This window comes from Peromyscus maniculatus, chromosome 16 (assembly GCF_049852395.1).
Source record: "Peromyscus maniculatus bairdii isolate BWxNUB_F1_BW_parent chromosome 16, HU_Pman_BW_mat_3.1, whole genome shotgun sequence".
Taxonomy (NCBI): Eukaryota; Metazoa; Chordata; class Mammalia; order Rodentia; family Cricetidae; genus Peromyscus; species Peromyscus maniculatus.
The window spans coordinates 38,959,449-38,980,638 of NC_134867.1; the positions used below are offsets into that span (position 1 = coordinate 38,959,449).

Here is a 21,190-nt window from a genome sequence, read left to right on the forward strand (position 1 = left end):
TGCTGGGATTAAAGGTGTGTGCCCCCACATTTCTGGCTTCCTAAAGAGAAAATTTTCACTAAAATCTTTGCTGTAGGATTTTTGTTCTGGGATGAGTTAATATGCAAGGGCTGCTGTAGCAAAATACCCAAGAGTATGTGTCTTGAACAACAGAAATATATTTTTCTTTTTGTTTTATTAAGAAAATTTTTATTCATTTCACACACCAACCACAGGTCCCCCTCTCATCCCTCCTCCTACACATCCCCCAAGCCTCCTTCCCAAGCCCATCCTCCATCCCCCCTTCCAAAAGGGTAAGGCCTCACATGGGGAATCAGAAAAGCTTGGTACATTCAGTTAAGGCAGGTCCAAGCCCCTCTCCCATTCATCAAAGCTGAGCAAGGTATTCCACTATAGGTAATGGGTTCCAAAAAGCCAGCTCATGCACCAGGGGTAGATACTGATCCCACTTCCAGGAGCATTTTAAACAGACCAAGCTACACAACTGTCTCCCACATGCAGAGGGCCTAGTCTAGTCCCATGGAGGCTCCACAGCTGTTGGTATAAAGTTCATGAGTTCCCATGAGCTTGGTTCGGTTGTCTCTCTAGATTTCCCCATCATGATCTTGACCATTGCTCATATAATCCCTCTTTTCTCTCTTCAACTGGACTCCTGGAGCTCGGCCTGGTGCTTGGCTATGGATCTCTACATCTGCTTCCATCAGTTACTGGATGAAGGCTCTATGATGACAGTTAGGGTATTCACCAGACTGGTTTCCAGGGTAAGCCAGTTCAGGCACCCTCTCCACTATTGCTAGTAGTCTAATTTGGGGTCATCCTGGTGGATTCCTGGGAACTTCCCTAGCACAAGGTTTCTGCTTTACCCCATAATGTCTCCCTCTATCATGGTTTCTCTTTCATTGCTCTCCCATTCTGTCCTTCCTCCAGCTCAACCACCCCATTCCCTTATGTTCTCATCCCCCATCCCCTACCCTCCATTGCCCCCCTTCACTCTCAGTTTATTCATGGAGATGTCATCTATTTCCCCTTCCCATGACAATCCATGTGTCCCTCTTAGGGTCCTCCTTGTTAGCTAGCTTCTCTGGAGCTGTGGGCTGTAGTCTGGTTATTTTTTGCTTTACATCTAGTATCCATTTACAAGTGAGTACATACCACGTTGGTCCTTCTGAGTCTGAGTTACCTCACTCAGGATGATGTTTTCTAGTTCCATCCATTTTCCTGCAAATTTCATAATGTCATTAGAAACATATTTCTTAAAAGTTCTGGAAATCAAGATTTCAGCCAATTCTGCTGAGGCCTCGCTCTGAGGAATATAGATATCTCTCTGTGTACCTTGACATGGAGTTCCTTCTTATGAGCATCTGTGTTCTCATCCTCCATGTCACTTGTGTCCTCATCCTCCATGTCACCTCTGTCCTCATCCTCCATGTCACCTCTGTCCTCATCCTCCATGTCATCTGTGTCCTCATCCTCCATGTCACCTGTGTCCTCATCCTCCATGTCACCTGTGTCCTCATCCTCCATGGCATCTGTGTCCTCATCCTCCATGGCATCTGTGTCCTCATCCTCCATGGCATCTGTGTCCTCATCCTCCATGGTATCTGTGTCCTCATCCTCCATGGCATCTGTGTCCTCATCCTCCATGTCACCTGTGTCCTCATCCTCCATGTCATCTGTGTCCTCATCCTCCATGTCATCTGTGGTCTTTTCCTTCCATGTGTCTATGTCCTTGTCTCCTTATAATGACATGGACCACATGGATTGGAGCCCACACCTGCCATACTTCACTGTGGTCATCCATTTTCATCTTCATTTTCTATCTTTATACCCAAAGGACCTTGCACTGGTCCCCAGAAGAAGCTAGACTCACCCTCACCTGAGTGCTATTGTTTGTAAGAGCTGGCATCTCAGCTGGAAATCCTTCTGAGCCTCTGGCACCCCTTGCTTCTACTGAAACTTCCCCTGCTCATCTCAGTAATCCTTTCCTCCTTACATCTTCATGTATCATTCAGATTTTACCTCAAATGACTCTCCTGAGACAGATACAATTGTTAAGATCAGAATCTAGTGTTGGTTTCTCTCCAGTATGCCTCTATCCCCAGATTTCCCCTATGAAATTATTCACTCCTTTGTAGTGTAATCGCAGGTCTGTATCCATCACAAGACTATTTTGCTAATAAGAATATGCCAATTTTAATCCCCCTACTCAGGTACCTTCAATAATCATATTCCCTGGTGTTTAATGTTCAAATTCCTCCTTTTAAATCTTTTTATCATTTCACTAAACTGTCAAATGGAGGCAGAACACATTTTGCCTTCCCCACACCTGTATTTCCATCATTCTGAACCTACCAGTCAGTCCCTGCCCATGACATGTGTCTTCCTGTTTCAGGACAAAGGAATTCTCTCACAGTTTGCAAAGTCTCCCCTAATTTCCCCCCAGTGGGCATACTCTTTCCTTCTCCTGAATTTCTGTTGTCCTTTTTCTTCTTTGGGGCACTTGTTGTCATTTCTCACTGTTATTGAGACATGTCTGTCAAACTAGATGCCAAAAGAAGGACTTCCAAAGACAGAGACCACATTCCACCGGTCTCTATACTCCCAAAGGTGTGCTGAGCATATATCATTGGATTCTTCTACAAACACATATTCAAAGGGGTTTCATGAATGAATTTAACATCTGTAAAGTCTCTCAGAAATCCATCACCATGGAGTCCAGCAAGAGAAGCATTGTGTTTGTAAATCTCTCGATGGAGAGCATACACAGCTGAATTATAAAGGAAGGAAAGTGAGAGAGTGGTCACTTCTCTGAGTCATGGGTTATGGGCTATTTAAGAGAGAGATTAAGAAAGGAAATGAAAGGGTTTAAAATAAGGTCACTCCTCTTGGATTATTTTTGTAAGTAATAAATTGCAAAAGGTGTGGTCATTTCAAAGAACATTCTCCATAGGACATTACAAAGTATGTGTTTAATGGTGGAGCTCACAGAGCAAGTGTTTGCTAGTTTAACTTCAGTTACCTTAACATTGGCATTGCTATGTTTGGTGGAGTCAGACAGACACCAATAGTTGTTAATTAAGATCAATGTATGTACCCTTAATTTTTTTCTCCAGTTATAAGTGACAATGTATTCGTGGCACAGAGAAGAGAATGAATGGCCACCCCTAGGAACCATGGGCGGGTATATCGAAATCAGTAAGGCTTTTGCAATGAAAACATAGAAGAAAGCCAATGTAGATAGCCAACACTGATGACCTAAGACAAAAACAGAGAATTGACCAACCACCAAAGCTGACTACATTAGCTTGCCTGAGGTGCCATAGGAAGCTACCATACACTGCCTGGCTTACACAGCTGGCCTATTACCTCACAGTTCTGAAGACTGGAAGTCAGAGGAAGGTGCCAGCAGAGTTGGTACCTGGAGGAGGCTATTCCAAACTGGCAGCCAGCAGCCTCTTTTCTACCCTCATGACAGAGGGATCGAGGGAGAGAAACTAACTCTTCTATCTCCTATGACCACCACCAGCCCTATCAGATTGGGGCTCTACTATTAAAGCTCACTTAGCTTTAATGGCCTTGGGAAAAGGCTTTATTTCCAAGTACAGGAAAAATAGGGCAAAGACTTCAACATACCAATTTAGACAATTTGAACGTCAAGGGGACACCATTCAGTCCCATGTACTGACGTGGAACTTGATACCTGAGAAGCCATTATCTTGGTTGTTCAAGTGCCTCCATGGTTTCTTGATATCCTTGTCCTAGATCTACCTCATGTTCCCAGTAACTAAACCTTGGAGGATCTAGACACTCAGCCCTTGGACCTATTCTGATTTACTAAATAGTCTCATGCTCACCCCCTTATTTTCAGTAGTATTTCTTTTATCCTCAGTTCTCCAAAATTATAAATAAACTGCCTGCAAGACCTTTCTATTTGGATGTCTCACAGGTATGATAAATGTAATATGAGATCTGTTCCCACTTCCTACATTCTATCTTCATTTTTCATCTTCCTTACTATACAAGGTCCACTTGTATCAAAGACAGAAATGAGTCTAATTTCCAGAGCTAATTCTCTGTTTTCATCATGCTTTCACTTTACCAAGTTGATCATTGCAATATTACATCAATCTTCCAAGACACCACCCTGGCTTTTCTGGTACCAACCCTGGTGGCTTCTCCTCAGTCTGTTTTGCCAGTTCTTCCTGGGGACTTGACAGTGGACTGCCCATGTCTTGGCTTTCTGACCTCATTCCATTGGCACTCTCATCTACCGCCATGGCTTTATGTGTAAATAACGACTGTTCATGGGGACATCCCAGAATGCACCCTGAGCTCCAGGCTTATCTAGTCAACTACCTATCTGATATCCCTATGTAGCTATCACAGTGGGAAAGCTAATGAATTAAACCCTTCTCTTCACCTCAGATCTGTTCCTCCCACTGTCTCTTAATCGGCATTAGCTCTGTTCTTCCACTTGATAGAACCCTAAATTCTAGAGACACCTCTTCTTGCTAAATTCCTTCCATAGGCACATAATCCAGGCCATTTACCAAGCTTATTGTCTCTAATATCACAATGTAGCCCGAAGGCAACCCCCTTCTAATCATCTCCATCAACAAAAGCATCCTGGTTGCTACCACCATGATCTTTGACTTATCACACAGTTTCTTTGTTAGACTCCTTTCTTCCTTATTGATCTTCACATAGCTGCTGGAAGGACCATGTTAAAATTAAATCTTAGTCCTCTACTTAAAGCCCCACTTCAATTAGAGTAAATATTTAAAAACTCCTTACAGTGACTTAGAAAGTCCTACATGACTTACCTAGTTCCATGGCTGTCATCTATACCTTACCAGCCAATTCGCCCCTCAAAGCCTTTGCATTCCATGCCATTCCCTTAATCTGGATGCCATTTCATTTCTATTTCTTTCTCAACCTCAAGTTTGAACTCCAATAGCCCCTCACTTTGAGACCTTCCTGGGATACTTGCTTGACCACAATCCCTTATCTGACCTATTGTCTCCTTATTTTCTCAACAATATATTACCCTCCCATATCCTGTACAGCTTCATATTCATTAAGAGGACTCATTCTCCTCAGAAGAATCCAAGTTTCATGAGGACAAGAACTCTTCATGCAGTCTTCCCTGTATGACTAAATGACGACTCTTTGCTCAAGCCAATCACTGGGGAGTCATTCTTGATTCCCTTCTGTGCTTTAGATCTTCAAGTGGTACCATTTCTATGTAGAAACACACATCGCCTTCCAGAATCTGGACCTTTCACCTCTGCATGGCTCTTATCCAAGTTCAGGCTACTACACTCTCTCACCTACCCAGCGCAATGTGACTCATTATTGGTCCTACGCTTTTGCTTATGCTCAGAAGTCTATCTTAGGAATTCCATTCTTCCTAATCTGGTCCCAGGCATACCTCCACGAAGCCGTTCTTCACTCTCCTAGAGCCGTCCAACGCCCTTTTCTGTCAATACACCAGGCATGGACCTGGAATGCAGACACACATGTGACCTGCTCTTGCCCACATTCAGACCTCTGCTCTAAGTTGCCTCATTAGAGTGTTCCAGATCATCACACCTAAAATAGCAAGCACACTACACGTGAACCACACACAGCTCTAGCTCCTACCTTACTTTATTTTAAAGTCTTTCTTACAGCCTAAAATCACATATTTATTTTATTCTTAGCTTTAGGGGTTTTGTTTGTTTGTTTGTTTGTTTGTTTTAATTCAGAATCGCACTTAGTAGCCCAGGGTGATATTGAACTGGTGACCATCTTGCCTCAGCCTCCCAAGTCCTAGGATTACAAGTGTGTGCTACCATACAGGACTTTTATTTATTTTTTAAAAACCTATCGCTTCACACTTCTCCCTAAAAATGTAAACTATGTGGGAGAAAGTACTGTATTCACTATGTGTCTTCATCACTAGAATTAGACTCTCTAATCTCCAGGGTTTATAAACCTTAGTACCTAAGATCTTAGAAATAAGTACCTTATTTCTCAAAAAAAAAATCATGTTCATTAATGAAAAAGGACGTGGGACTTTTCAAATATTGTGTCTACCCCTAAAACATTATTTTCACTGGGATGAAGAGAGACATCTGATTCTACAGTCTGAGTCACATACTCCCGTTAGAGGCCTGTCATCAGTGTGGGGTTAGCAGGGAAGGACCTGAAACCTGAAGAGAGAGGAGGAAGTGAAAAATAGGTTTTCCTCATGGAATCCAGCGTGGGAATGGAGTGGGGAGGCCCTGGGGGAAGCAGAAACAACAGATGGGAACCGCAGAGATGTTCAAGAGTGGGAAGAGAACTACAGGGATTAATTGGGGTCCCTGGCAAAGGCGGTGTCCCTAAATAACCGGACCTTCGTATACTCAGAGAGAACACGCGGTTACCCCAGACATGAATGACTGCGTGGACTCATGGTGTCCTACCTCCTAATTGACTTTTGCGGGCAATGATCTGGAATCCCCCCATTTGAATAATCCCAAGGCTTTGCCTCAGAAGCTGTGGGAAGGTGGAGGAAACAGGGACCCCACCAACAGCCGGGACCACATGGTTTCCGTTCTTCATTGCCCCTACTAAAGTTCGTCAGCTCATGTGACCAGTGCTGCATCCGTAGCTCTAGAGATGTATTAACAATTGATGTTTGTTTGTTTGTTTGTTTGTTTTTTAGGTAAGGGTAAAAATGAACTACCCCAGAAATAAGCAACAATCTGTGAAGTGTGCATATGTACAGCGACTCACACACGGCAAACCAGAAAGCTCACTGCTATGGCTTGCAGCGTGGTATTTTTTCTTTAATTATTTTAAACACCAAACTCCAAGGTATTTAAGTTGTTAAAATATTGTTTCTGAATATAGAAAATGTTTCTTGGGTTCTCCTGAGAGTGGGGCACTCCAGCTAATCACAGGCACACACACACACACACACACACACACACATTCTTCCCATAGTACAGTCCTTTAAAATTAATAGCACATGCAGAGGAAAAACTAAACCCTTTGACGTCACTCTTGAAATGAGGAAACATAAACAGAAAAGGCTCTACTCCAGTAAGCTGCCGGCGGCGCAGCAGCCGATTGGTCTCTGGTTTTCCTTGCCTGTGGCAACTGACAGCACCTCCCAGTCTCCCAGGCCGGCTGCCTGCTGCTCGCCCAGCCAGTCGCTTGCTCTGGGCACTGCAGCAAGCTGGGCTCTGTCCCAGCACTTGTCTGGGAGAAAAGTGGTGCTCTCGCCCAGAGAGAGCCTGGCTCTCTACCTTCCTTCCTTCCCGAGCTCTCTGACTGCTTTGGCGTTTTTCTTTCCTCTGTTTTGTTTTGTTTTCTTTTTTTTTTTTTATATTTTCTTTTTTAAAAAATTTACATAATTATATTCCTAATCCTGGATGAAGTTGCTGGATTCTGCAGCACAAGTCTTCATGAACAAGCCACACCGCTCAGAGATTTCACGGCTTTCAAAGGTCACAGAACTGCCACTATGGTTAAATGTCTTGTTTAATGGTTGAGGTATGTACAAGAAATTTAAGCGGCAAGTTCATTTTCCTTGAGACTACAGAGTCACAAGGAGACATCAGGGTTTTGGTTTGGGTTTTTATTGAAAATAGACCCGTACCTATATATGTGAATATATATATATATATATATTTTTTTTTTCCTCTGTGATTGTTCCTACAGCAACTAGCTTTTGAATTTCCTTCCTTTTTCTAAGCGAACTGACTAAGCATTGTCACTTGCTCTGAATTAACCCTGCTAGGGCAGCAGGGTCTAGCAGGAGCCTCAGCTATTCTCTGCACTTTGAGCCCCCACGGAGGAGCCCCCCCCCCCTATGTTTTTTAAATAAATGCAATATTTCTTCTCCATGGTAAATTTTAGAATTGGGTCATTTTTCAATTTTGGTAGGACAGGGCAGGAAAATGTTGGTGAAGTGTTGTGATCCAGCAGAGGAGAAAATCGGGTTGTTGTTGTTGTTGTTGTTGTTGTTGTTTTCCTGGAGTTTGTCGTGTTGGTCAGTAGCAGACCTCAGGAAGAAGAAAGTGATCGGACAGAAAGGAACCACAGGCAGTGAGAGGAAGGGAGCCCAGATAAATGGGTGGGGGTGAATTGTTGAGAGAGAGAAAAAAAAATCCACTTTATCATCTTGCTACATTTTATAAAAACACTGTTTTCCGTCTCAAAGTTAACAGAGGAGATGCAGGTTCTGAGTTATGTGGCCAGTGATTTAGGTCTTATTATTTTACAAAGGAAAATAAAACTTTATTATCACCGCAAGATTCGGTAATTATCTCTTCCTGAGCCGGTTGAAAGCAGAGTCAGATATTTAATTAGAGACTTAAGTGATGGAGCCTGGGGACTAATTAATCACCTAAAAACTCAGCTCTTCGAGTGCTCTGGCCGGAGAGACCATTGCAAGGAAGGGGACAAGCCCATGGCATACATTCATGCACAGTAAACTCACTAGCTGCTGCAGAAGACGCAGCGGAACGCAGGGCTAATGTTTTCAGCCACACGTTATTGTGTGTCTAAGGGGACCTTGCCGAGAATCATTCCTGTCAAGCACTCAGTTTTTATAAAAGCAATTCAGATAATACACAGTTAGCACAGCCTTCCTTATCTGAGAGTTAGAGCACTAACCAATGAGACAGGATTGTTTGAAACCACTGCCCTGCTCCAAAATTCCCAACTCGTTCTCCTTAAAGTTTCTATTCTCAACACCGAGAACTAGAAATCTGTGAAACTGGGTCATATCGGCAGCACTGGGAAGCAAGGCTCCAACACACAGTGCCCTTGAAGGGGTTAACTGAATTAACTGCATCGTGCACCTAGTTAAGAACAGGAAAAATATTAGCTCTGAATGGCAGGAGATGTGCCCCGAATGGACAATTGCTTTTCTGCAGCACCTAGCGGGGAAAACAAGGACTTCGTGTTTGCAAATGCATGGCTGCAACTCCTCCATTTCCTCGGCTTTATCTTTTATTACTGGCTGGGGAAATGAAGAAGGGTGTCAGGGGTTCCGTCTTGATTGACGTTTGCTCCAGTAAAATGAAGTCTTTTTTAATCGACAACAGGAGCTCAAAGTTAACTAGCGACAGACAGCTCCCCAATCCAAATCCTCTTGATAAGGCTCTCTACCTAATTTCTCCGATTTCAGAGGGCCCCACTCAACTGAGCATGTGCCAAAATCAGCGAAGAGGGTATTTCAGCAAAAGTTGCTTGGAGAAACTATTTTTTTTTTTTTTTTGAATGAAGTTGCTTAGGACAGGGGTGGAAAACTCGAAGATGTGTCAGAGACAAGCATCAGCTTAAGGAAAACAATGACACCGGACACCTTTTAACACCTTCCCCAGCATTTAGCACAAAGCCACCCATTGTTGGGACTGAATAAGATCCAACCTAAAATGTTTGCTGAGAATTCACCCAACACGCATTGTAAATTATCTAAGTAATTTTACACCTGGAATTTTTAACTGCGTTGAGAATATTTTTGGTGTTGAATCCAGCTTAAAATATAACATGTAAACTGTCAATGGTCAAGACAAGGGCATTCCAAATGTCAGCTTGTGTTATTTTTTTTTCAGCCAAAAGGATGTCATATGCACACAAGTAAAATGACCAAGCTTCCCCCAAGTGGGAATGTACCACCTGGAAAGGCCTCTGCCCAGTAATTATTCTTCCAAGGTCTAACTTGTTGTTTGCCAAGCTCAAATCACAAGGGAAACTGCTTGTTGATTCACAGAGCACAGCGTTGGAAGGAATTTATTAAGCAAGAAGTTAATCCAACCCGTGTCTACAAGGGCTTCATTATATTAAAGACAGCTGTCAGATTTAAGGGCCAGAGAAGATTTGAGAATATCTAGGTAACAGCTTTTTTTTTTCTTTTGGTTTTTTAAGACAGGGTTTCTCTGTGTAGTCTTGGCTGTCCTGGAACTTGCTCTGTAGACCAGGTGAACTCACAGAGATCCGCCTGTCTCTGTCTCCTGAGTGCTGGACTTAAAGGCATGTGCCACCACCACCAAGTGGTAACAGCAATTTTATCTGGTTTATCTCACACTGTGTTGGTTGTACATAACTTAGGAAGGAACCCTCCATGTACATGAACTGTCCAAAGAATTTGCCATCCTGAGGATTCAGTTCACATATCCCAAAGAGGTCTTGAGTCAAGTAAGAGTCTTTTTTAGCAGGTACACTTCCCGGAGGAAGCAAACTTTGGCATTTGAAGATTGACCTGGTCCCTCACACAATGGTGAGGCCATTTCTATAACTACTTCTGGTAGTGGCGTCCTGATTTCCCCAACATTTGCATTCAGGGAGTACTTCACTCTCCCCAGAAGAGTGGCTTGCCGGGACACTCAGCACCAGGCCTCTCCAGGCATCCTTGCTTTCATTCATAATTCTCTAAGCATCCTTGCTTTCATTCATGATTCTCTGAGCATCCTTGCTTTCATTCATGACATGTTGCCTACTTGATTTCTTAGTAGACTTTAAAGTGCTTGATGTTGAGATTTGAGAAAGGGAAAGAAAATGAACTGTAGAGACCCAAACTAAAATGTCTATATGCAAGGCATATTTAGAAGCTTGACTAGCAAGAAGGAAATGTGTCAATGGTTTAATGTTAAATCGAGGCATTTAAAGCCCCATCTCCAAGTATTATTTAATCATTTACACAGGTTACCATGCAATTAAGAGAGTGAGTGTGTGGAGTGAACCAGAAAAAAGCAGGGACCAGAGACCAGGACGGGGACACCCTCATTTGGCAACAACTAGTGATGGATGCTAAGTCACTCAGTTATCCTTGACCTCAGTTTCTCCATCTGTGTTAGGAACCAGTTGGATTGGATTATTTCCAACATCCCTGTAGGCCAAACTTTTTATAGTGTTTTTACTTTCAACCAGAGGTTCTGTTTTTTTTTTTTTGTTGTTGTTTTTGTTTGTTTTGCTTTGTTTTAAATCATCTATACATAAATGTGAAAGTGTCAAACTTTGATTCAAAAAAAAAAAAAAACCACTGCTGCTGTTCATGTTCCTTAACCTGAAGTGAATGCAAAAGTCAGTTGGGGCTGGGAAGATGGCTCAATAGGTAGAGTACTTGCTGAGCAAGCCTGAGGACCTGGGTTCAGATCCTCCACACCCCGGGAAATGCTAGACTACAGCAGCATGCATCTATAACCATAACACTTGAAGGGCAGAAACAGAGATGGTGGGAGCTGGCTAGCTGGCCAGCATAGCTGAAAAGGCAGCTCCAGGTTCAGGAAACAAACAAACAAACAAAACAAGGAGGAGAGCAATAGAGGAAGGCACCTGAGATCAAGCTCTGATCTCCACAAGCATGTGCACCCACATATATACATTTGCACACAATACACCATAGGCATTCACACACACACACACACACACACACTAAGAAAAGTTTGGGAGGGAGATAGACAGAAGGAAAAGCTATGCCGAAGAGTCGGCTGAATGCAAGTTAGATTGCAAGAAGTGAATTTTTGTCCATAAGGGCGTCTAATAGGGTCAGGTGAAGGCAGCGCTATTCTTTTATAGTGGTGATCTTAAAAATTAGTGAGCTGAGGAGAGCCCAAGTTTTGCCGTAAATTGACATAGTTTACTCATCTGTTTGACATGGAGGATAAAACTCACACCCTGGGGTTTTCTTCACCATTCCTCAAGTCACAGGAAGAACCTTTTGAGAATGTTGAAAGTAGCCCCAGATATCAGCAGTCATTTGACTGGAATGAGGAGGACTGCCTCCATGATGGGCTTGAATGCTGATGTACTGTAATGTTCTTGCTGTGGGGAGCACCCTCGGTGACTGGAAGCTGCTGACAGCTGCTGTGGGGCGGTCTGTATGTCAAATTGCTCTGATTGGTCAATAAATAAAACACTGATGGCCAGTGACCAGGCAGGAAGTAGGTGGGACAAGGAGAGAGGAGAATTCTGGGAAGCGGAAGGCTGAGAGGGAGAGACACTGCAGCCGCCGCCATGACCAGCAGCATGTAAAGACGCCGGTAAGCCACCAGCCACGTGGCAAGGTATAGATTTATGGAAATGGTTAATTTAAGATAAAAGAACAGTTAGCAAGAAGCCTGCCACGGCCATACAGTTTATAAGCAATATAAGTCTCTGTGTTTACTTGGTTGGGTCTGAGCGGCTGTGGGACTGGCGGGTGACAAAGATTTGTCCTGACTGTGGGCAAAGCAGGAAAACTGTAGCTACAGACAGCAGTTCCAGAACTTCCAGGGTTCACTTGTGTAAGTTTACGGGGCCCCCGTGCCTTTTCTTTTCCATGCCATGATTTACCCTGACAAGATTCATATCAACAAGTTCATATTGAACCATTAGCATGGATTGAGATCTTCCATCTCTCCTGTTGGCTATTTTTACTCCTTCTCTCCAAGCTTTACCATCTCTTACTTATTCAAGTTTGTATAATTCTACCTCCAAGATAATCATGTGACCAGTGAAAAGCAAAAGCAGTCACAAGCCCTGGATTTGGAGAATTTCCCCCAGGAAGACTGTCACTCCACTGGGAAGGTTCCCTCTCTTTGCCATATTTCTCTCATGTACCCCTCCACACTGGAGCATTTCTTCAACCAGCAAAGGGACATGGTTTGTGTTTACTGTAGATGAGACATCAATGTTGCAAGACAAACATCGTTTTCGTAAATGTCAGCCATTCTAAAGCTCTTATATTACTCTTGACATTGCTTCTGCTCCAATTCTGGTTTCTTTAGAGAATAGCTGGAACTATACACTTTGATAGTAAAGTTGGGAAAACCCTGGGGGCGGGGGATGGGGGGTGGGAACCTTCTGAAGAGTTGACTGTTGGCTGCGTATCTCCTGTGAGGCTATGAACCCTGGTGCAGGCATGCTGTCTCATCCTCCTGGATGGCTTTGAGGTAGTCCAGTTATCCTTATCCGGACACTGGCCCATCCTGTGTGGCTAGGACCAGCTGGCATCTCTGCCAAGTGAGGGCTTACAATTAACAGCTGAAGCACGGAGGTTAAGGAGCAGGTTAGTCATTCCAAACAAACCTACATCCAGAAATCTATTAAGCACAGGTAATTCTTAGTAATGGTCTGCAAAGACCTCAATATTAAAAACTCTAAATCCTATCAACAACAGTTTGCATTGAGATTTGCACACAGTACAAAATATGAAAATGAAGTCAGTACTCAGGAGAGTTTTATCTAGCATATGGAGTTCCTGCCTCCTTCCCCTCCTCCTCCCTCCCTCCCCCCACTTCATCCCCTCTCTCCCCATCTCCTTCCCACCCTCTCCACCTCCTTCCCTCCCTCCCCACCTCCTTCCTCCCTCCCCACCTCCTTTCCCTAAACCCCCTCCTCTGCTCCCTTCCCTCCTCCTTCCCTGCCTCCCTCCCCACCTCCTTCCCACCCTCTTCTCCCTCTTTAGATTGTTCCACTGTCTCCTCCCCTCTCTCTTTCATCTGTAAGGGGAAAATGAACAAAATGAAGGGGGACAAAATGAGGTTTTGGTGGGGTTTCCTTCTACAATATTCAGAGTGGTATATGCTTGAATTTTCTCCTTTCTAGTACCTGCTGTACCCATCTATGGAGCATCTAAGAGTTGGGACCCTGAATCTTCCTCTAATGTGGGATGTTGGGCCACAGCTCCTCAGGGATAAAGAGCATTCTTCCATGGACTCAGGTGGAGATTGGGATGTGATTGTAAGCTTTGAGTTGGTCAAATCTTGATATCTAGAGCACATAATGATCAATGGTTCTCATACTCTTCAACTCTATCAATCTTAGTATAAATATAATTAACTTTGCACTATTATGTAAAAGTCAAAAACTAGCCAGGTGGTGGTGGTGGCAGCACATGTCTTTAATCATAGCACCTGGGATGTAAAGGCAGGAAATCTCCAAGTCCAAGGCCACCGAGTTCCAGGATGGCCAGGGCTACACAGAGAAACCCAGTCTTTTTTTTTTTTTTTTTTTTTTGGTTTTTTTCAAGACAGGGTTTCTCTGCGTAGCTTTGCGCCTTTCCTGGAGCTCACTTGGTAGCCCAGGCTGGCCTCGAACTCACAGAGATCCACCTGGCTCTGCCTCCCGAGTGCTGGGATTAAAGGCGTGCGCCACCACCGCCCGGCTCGAAACCCAGTCTTGAAAAACAAACAAACAAAAAAATCAGACACTAACTGAACCCAACAATAAATGAATTATTTTTAGTTTATATTCAGGTAATAAAATGCCACTGTTATTTAAAAGAATGAAGTAGGCCTACACACAAAAGATGGGCAGTGATTTTCCAGATATATAAAACAGGGGAAAAAAATCTACACTGACATTTGTATAAATCTGCAGAACATTAATGCTTTCTCAGAGAAAATCTCTGGAAATCTAGATTAAAAAGTGTGACAGGTGGATGTGAACCTGCAATGTAGAGAAGGGAAAGACTTAGTTTCTGTGAATTCCATACAGTTGTTCACCTTTTCCCTAAAAGCTTACAACGTTTACAGCCGAAATCATTTCTGCTGTTGTATCTGTGACACTGTGTCACATTTGACGTTGAAAACAAAGTTAGAGGATGAAGGGAAAAGGGATTTCTATTTGGCTTGGGTTTTATTCCGTGTGCTTTTGAAACTGCCAAAGAGAAAGAATGCTGTCGAATAGGGTCATAGACTGGAAAACACAGAAAACGCAACATCCCAGCTTGAGTAACTCTGGGATACCAGCAGCCCTCTAGACTCGATTTTTTAGCAGTACAGAATGAGGAGCTTTGTCAAGACCAAAGTTCCTTTCAGCTTGCCGGGGTGTTCATGGAAACTTTTTGGGCTAAACCAATATACGTTATATATTTTACTGGTTTGAACATATCAGCTAAATTACCTGTTTTAAAATTGGTTTGGTTTCACTTAATTTTTCAAATTAGTTAAACATGGAAAGCTTATAATTTTCTCAAATTGTCTTGGAGGAAACTGTATATCTCTGGCAAACTTTAAAAATAAATTTATACCATAATATCCGTTATTTAGAAAACATTATATTAATAAGTTCATATTGTAGGTGTGCAAACAACTGATGCTGGTTCTGTTTAAATATGATTTATGCATTTCTTGGTTTTCCATGAGAGAAAAAAGGCATACCTTCATTTCCCTTTCTCATCATGCCAGTTGCCAGCTGTGTCCAGTGAGAAGAAAGAGCTCAGTCATTCACAAGGGTAGACAACCCTCTCGCGAGAGGAGATGCCCCAGCAATATGGAGGTCCAAAGAATGCCTCAATTTAGAAAAGGTCACTAACTCTAGAAAGAGTTGTTTCCGGTGTGGTAGAAATGTGCCCTCTTTCTACGGCCTTCACACCAGCATCCTCATTTCTTCAAAGAAATGAAAACATAATTTCAATTTGGCTTTCAGTTCAATTCGGAAACTTTATTCATTATGGAACATACCTACTAGTTTTATTTCTTATTTCCTGAGGCCTTTTATTCGTAGAGAGAGGAATAACTCAGATAAAAGAAAAAAGGAGTGGGTGTCTGTGCCATGGCACTTTTGGGTCATAAGACACTCTAACGTGTCTAACTCTACCCTTTTCTCCTGACTGTTAAAAATCATTATGCTGGAAAGATGCTTCAAAGCTTATAAATACAACAACTGATCTCTCTCTCTCTCTCTCTCTCTCTCTCTCTCTCTCTCTCTCTCTCACACACACACACACACACACACACACACACACACACACACACACCGATTCTGATGCTTCAGCGCTCATGTGTAGTTTCGGGAGAGAAGTATGGGGCATTGACCTTCTCAAACTTAAAACATAGAGACAAAGGAGTGGTCAGGGGTCAGCACTGGTCTAACAGCTGTGAGGTCCTAGGTTAGGTATCCAGCATCACTGGGGGAAACTTTTAATGTCTACACTCATGTCAGAACTAACAGGTGACTTGAAGGTCATAGTGAATTCCCATATATTGTCCCCTCTAACATAAAACTTTAAAAACCAAATGCATCATATATTTATTGAAGTAAATGGCAAAATGTAATTTAAAATAAAATAAGTTTGGGTGATTTTTTGGAGAGAAAAGGAAAAGGAGGAAGAGAAAAAGAAGATCCTCTTGCTGTTTTAAGGAGCCCCAAATTTGGAAGTTAAAACCCAAAGCCTGGGTTCTGGATGCAGGAATGATTGATACTCTGGGCAAAGTATTTAGCACTTTTGGTTTTCACATCTCTAAAATGCAACTCACAGCAAGGTACTTTGGGGCTCTCTAATGTCAAGTTTTCATGTGTAATGAGTCACTTCACTCTTAGAAAAAAAATGACACAAGTCACTTTATTCTCACGTCATTCTTGTTAAGCAAGGATTAGCTGAGACCATTTCCAAAGCAAGGAAATTAAGACTGAAAGGAATTCCAGCTAGTGGAGCCAGGATTCCACTTCCACTCTGGTGACAAGTTGGAATTGTTCTTATATGTTTTCAATTCATCTCTACTCATTCTAAGCATGACTTTGAAAACATTTTTAAAATATTTATACAAAGCATAAGAGCATTTGTTTCCAAAAATGTTAGAGCATTCTTCTAACTATATTTATACACACGAGGCTCCAAAATAAAGAGAAATAATGTTCTTTCATTTTTAATGCCTTAGAAGTTGATGCTTCCAACTTCAGGAGGGTGGTTGGCTGTGGTGGTGTACAAGGATGCTCAGGCAGGATTCACTGGGGATCATCCTTGTTCTGTGAGTGTGCACAAGTTAACCTTACTCTACTTACAGTTTCTAGGATGAAGATGTGTGTGGTATATCTCATAAAAGTGTCAAGAGATGGAAAGGCTTTTATTTGTTGAGTGTGTAGAGAATGAAAGAGAGTATGCATATGCCTATCAATTGTCACTACGTGCTTAGATGAGTTCTTGGATTATATGTAGATAGTGGTGTGCTGGGTGCTTTAAATTTAAGATAAATTTATTTTTGTTGCAGTTTGAAAGTTTCTCCTCAGAGTTCATGTGCTGGAGGCTTGACTCCCAGGGTAGCTAGATTGGGAGGTAGAGCTTTGTAAGAAGTATTAAGTTCACAGAACAGAATTCTCATGAAGAGGTGAGTGTGGTCACCATTGAGTGCCTTAGTTACCTGAAAGTGGGTTGTTACAGATGTGCCCAGGTCTCACCTCCATCCTTTCTTGGTGGCTTGTCCTCACCCTTTCACCTTCTGTCATATTATAAGGCAGAGTGCCAATTGCTGGCACTGAGCTTTTGAGACCCCCAGTCTCCAGAACTGTAAGAACCAGTTTCTTTATAAATTACCCATTCTTAAGTATTATGTGGTGGAAAGGGAAAACGATCTGTGATGTTTTCTTGCCTTTTCTCCTCTGTATTAAACTATAGCACATATAACCTAAATTATAAATGTATTGACCATTCACTTATCGTAAGGAAATCTCTGTACCTCTGTGTGTTATTCAAGTTGCCAGAGTGTTGGTTCATGCCAGCATCTGGGATGCTGAGATGGGAGGATTGCCGCAGTTTTTGACACGAGCATGGGATGTATGTAAGTTCAAGGTCAATCTGGACCATGTCTTAAAACAAACATACAAACACCTCTTGTTACTCAAGTCAAAACGATGACTTTTTTTTATCATCAGCGTGCCAGAGTCCCATCGTATCTTCTCCATCTTCCCTTCTTCGACATTGTGTCTTGAGACGTGTAAGTTGTTTTATATAATTGTACTTTGTTTATTTTCACTGCATGAGATTTAGTCCATTTGTCCACTGTACTGAGCAAATCACTGTAATAAGTCCAGCTTCTTACATTATGGATAATGTCAGCCTAAGTCTTTTCGTGTATAGTCCTTATATTTCTGTTGAGGACCCGCCTAGAAACAAAGCTGCTTGGCCTTAACAAATCAAGTTAAACATGAGTAGAAAATTCACTATTTCTTGAAGTTGTTATAAGAATGTCCACTCTCGCCAAGAGCACATCTCCCTCCTCGTCTTCCAGATCAGCACTTCTGTTAGGTATAGAGGAAAGGTCGTCCTGACTTGATGTGCATTTTGCTGATTCCCTTTTCACATGTATCACAAGTCTATGAAATCATTGTAGTCAGATCCAGTCATTCTATATTTTAATTCTAAAAGATTCTTCATACTTCTTTGGTAACTTTGATTGCTCTAAGTGGTACAAACATCTCTTCTATTAGCAAAATTTCCTGTTTTATTCTTCACTCTTATCTTGGGTTCTCTACATTTCTACACCAGTTTTAAAATTCAGATTCCTTACTCCCAAATCAACCAATCAACCAGGCAAACAAACAGTTGGGATACAGGTTCACCTGAGAAGATGATGGCTTCCCTGAGCCTTGCTTTGTAAGCATGGTGCATCCTCTTCCATTTTGTAGGCCTTTGTTACTTTCTCTCACTCATCCCTGCTAGCTGGCTGTGTGATATCCCTTGCTGTACCTACTAGTGGGTGTTTAGTATGTTGATCTCATCTAAACAGCACCTCCTGGTTGCAACTTTTTGTTTCTAATACACATGGAAACCATTTGTTTGGTGTCTCTGTGTGTGGACAGTTTATTATCCAGAAGCTTGCTAATGGATAATAAATTAATAATAGTTTGCTAATGATAATAAACTCATGAGTTTAAGTACTTTATAGATACTTCTGATTTTTGTAACCAAATAGTTATGTTATCCGAGAATACTGGAGGTCATCTGTCTTCATTTTTAATACTGATACCTTTTGTTTATTTACTGGCTAAGGTATCAGTAAGGAGTAATAGTGGACAACATTATCTATGAACATTATCTATGTCCTATCACAGAAGAAATGCCCTCAGCAGTCTACCATTAAGTATGATATTCTTCATAACATGGAGAATGTTTCCTTTATCCCTTGCATGCTAAGTACTTAACTTACTAAGTACTCTTTTGGATATCTATTGTATGATTTTTTTGTTTGTTTTTACTCTCTTATCCTTGTTGGCTTTGAATGTCAAATCAAATTGAAGTCCTAGAAAAAAACTAATTTGGTTAAGATACGCTATGCTCACTCGTACTCGTGTGTGTGTGTGTGTGTGTGTGTGTGTGTGTGTGTGTGTGTGTGTGTATGTGTGTGTGTGTATGTTGTGTGTTACTGGAGATCAAACCCAGGGTCTTATACATGTGAGACAAGCACTCTGCTACTGAGCTGTCCTCAGCCCTTTGTGCTCTTAAGAATGGTAATCTGTATCCCTCCATAAATCTCAAATATTTTTCCTCCCATTCTTTAGGCTGTCTATTGCTGCGCAGACCCTTTTTGATTTCCCATAGTCCCATCTGTTGATTTCAGGAACTATTTCTTGTGCCGGTGGAGTCCTGTTGACATTCTTGCCTATGTCTATAACTTCATGTGGGTTCCCTGCGCTCTCCTCCAGCAGTTTCGGTGCTTCAGATTTTAAGCTAAGGTCTTTGATTCACTTTGAAATTGAGTTTTGTGCAGAGAGATAGAAGAGAGTCTACGTCCATTCTTCTGTAGATACATGTCCAGTTTTGTCAGCACTGTTGAATAGGCTGTCTTTTTCCAGTGTGTGTTCTTGGTGCTTCCACTAAGTATTAGGTGGCCGTAGCTGGGTGGACTTACTTCTGGGTCCTCTATCCTTTGCCATTGGTCTACATGTCTGGTTGGTTTTTTTTTGTTTTTTGGGTTTTTTTTTTTTTTTGGTCTTTGTGTGTGTGTGTGAGTGAGTGTGTGTGTGTGTGTGTGTGTGTGTGTGTGTGTGTGTGCCACTAACAGGCTATTTTTATTACTATTGCTCTGAAGTATAATTTGAGGTCAGATTTTATGATTTCGTCAGCAGTGTTTTGGGATTGCTTTGGCCGTATGTGGTATTTTGTGTTTCCATATGAAGGTTTATTTTGTTTTTTCAGTTCTGTGAAGAATGTCATTGGACCTTTTTTTATTTTTAAAATTATGTGTGTGGATCGGTTTGCCTGCATGCATACCTGTGCACCACATGTATGTCTCATACCTACAGGCCAGAAAAGGGCACTGGATCCCTTGGCACTGGAGTTAACAGATAGGTATGAGCTGTGGTGTGGTTGGTGCTGGGGAAACAACTGGAGTCCTCTGGATAAGAACACTGCTGAGTTATCTCTTCCACCCTTGTCACTGGAACGATTAATGGGAATTACGTCAAGTCTGTAGATCACTTTTGGCAATACAGCCATTTTCACACTATTAATTCTGATGATCCAGGAGCGCAAAAGTCTCTCCATAATCTGAAATTTTTCATTTTTCAGTGTCCTACAGTTTTTTCTTGTATAGGTCTTCCACATCCTTGCTGAGGTCTTTCTTAATACTTTATTCTTTGACAGTGATTGTGAATGAGGTATTCTTCCTATTTTATCTCCCATATAATTCCTTATTGCTATATATGAAAGCTTCTGGGTTTTTTTTAAGTTGTATTTACTTATCTAGACTTTCATACATGAAGGCTGTATTTACATAATTTCCTCCCATTTCATCTCCTCTTTATAAGTCTTCCTTCTCAACTTTATAACCACTCCTTCTCAAATGCATTGCCTCTAATTTTTGATTGTTGTTGTAATTTAATTATAGTATATTATATATTGTTTACTAATTTATAAATATAACCTCCTGCATTCATTTAGAGTTAGTCATATATACATGCATTTACAATGGATTGCTTGGGGCTGGATAACCCAGCAAGGAGCTTGTTGCTGGAGGAGACTTATATTGCCCATGGCGCTTCATCTATCACAAGAGGAGGGTCTTGTGAGAGTCCCCTCCTCCATGTTGGCGTGTCAATGAGTGTTGCCATTCTTCAGGTCCTGTTTAGGTAACCCTATTGTTGGGGTGTCATCGGTGTAGTGTCGTGTATCCCAGACAATATTATGGAGCCAACATGGTTCTTTGTCTTTGACATTCATTGTGTTCCCTCTTCTGGAATGTCCCCTGAGCCTTGTGTGCCCACCAAGGGTGGTGTTGCAGATTTATCAACCAGGCTGGGAAGCCCACAGTCAGGTGTGCTCTGCATTTTCATCAATTTTGTGTTCTGCAACTTTACTGAACATGTTTATTATATTAAGTTTTCTGGTGGAACCTGTAGAGTCTTTTAAGTATTGGATCGTGGCATTTTCAAATAGGGATAACTTTGCTTCATTACTGTTTTTATTCCTTTTATATCTTTGTCTTATTGCTCTCGGACTTTGAGTACAATA

At 41.9% G+C, this 21,190-nt stretch overlaps 2 protein-coding genes across 5 annotated transcripts in view; one reads left to right on the plus strand and one right to left on the minus strand.

Moving 5' to 3' along the window:
• Positions 1-496: 496 nt before the first annotated feature.
• Positions 497-1,653, minus strand: LOC121823125 (uncharacterized). Its single transcript, XM_076553004.1, has 2 exons — positions 1,153-1,653; positions 497-720 (listed from the first exon to the last, which is right to left on the minus strand). The coding sequence occupies exon 1, from the start codon at positions 1,642-1,644 to the stop codon at positions 1,270-1,272; it is 375 nt and encodes a 124-aa protein (XP_076409119.1). The 5' UTR covers positions 1,645-1,653; the 3' UTR covers positions 497-720; positions 1,153-1,269.
• A 5,472-nt stretch (positions 1,654-7,125) lies between these two features.
• Pde7b (phosphodiesterase 7B) overlaps positions 7,126-21,190 on the plus strand; it is a 307,348-nt gene continuing 293,283 nt past the window's right edge. For 3 of the 4 annotated variants that reach the window (XM_076552650.1, XM_006980108.4, XM_076552651.1), the window contains exon 1: positions 7,127-7,524. Coding sequence is in view for 3 of the 4 variants with exons in the window: in XM_006980108.4 (XP_006980170.1) it covers positions 7,504-7,524 (21 nt within the window). In the remaining variant the exon portion in view is untranslated. Of the gene's footprint in view, positions 7,525-21,190 lie in introns of all 4 variants that reach the window. The other variant, XM_076552648.1, reaches the window with a different exon arrangement.

Excerpts from the sequence above, each read along its gene's own strand:
- LOC121823125 (XM_076553004.1), bottom strand. The coding sequence starts at position 1,644 with ATGGAGGATGAGGACACAGATGCCATGGAGGATGAGGACACAGATACC.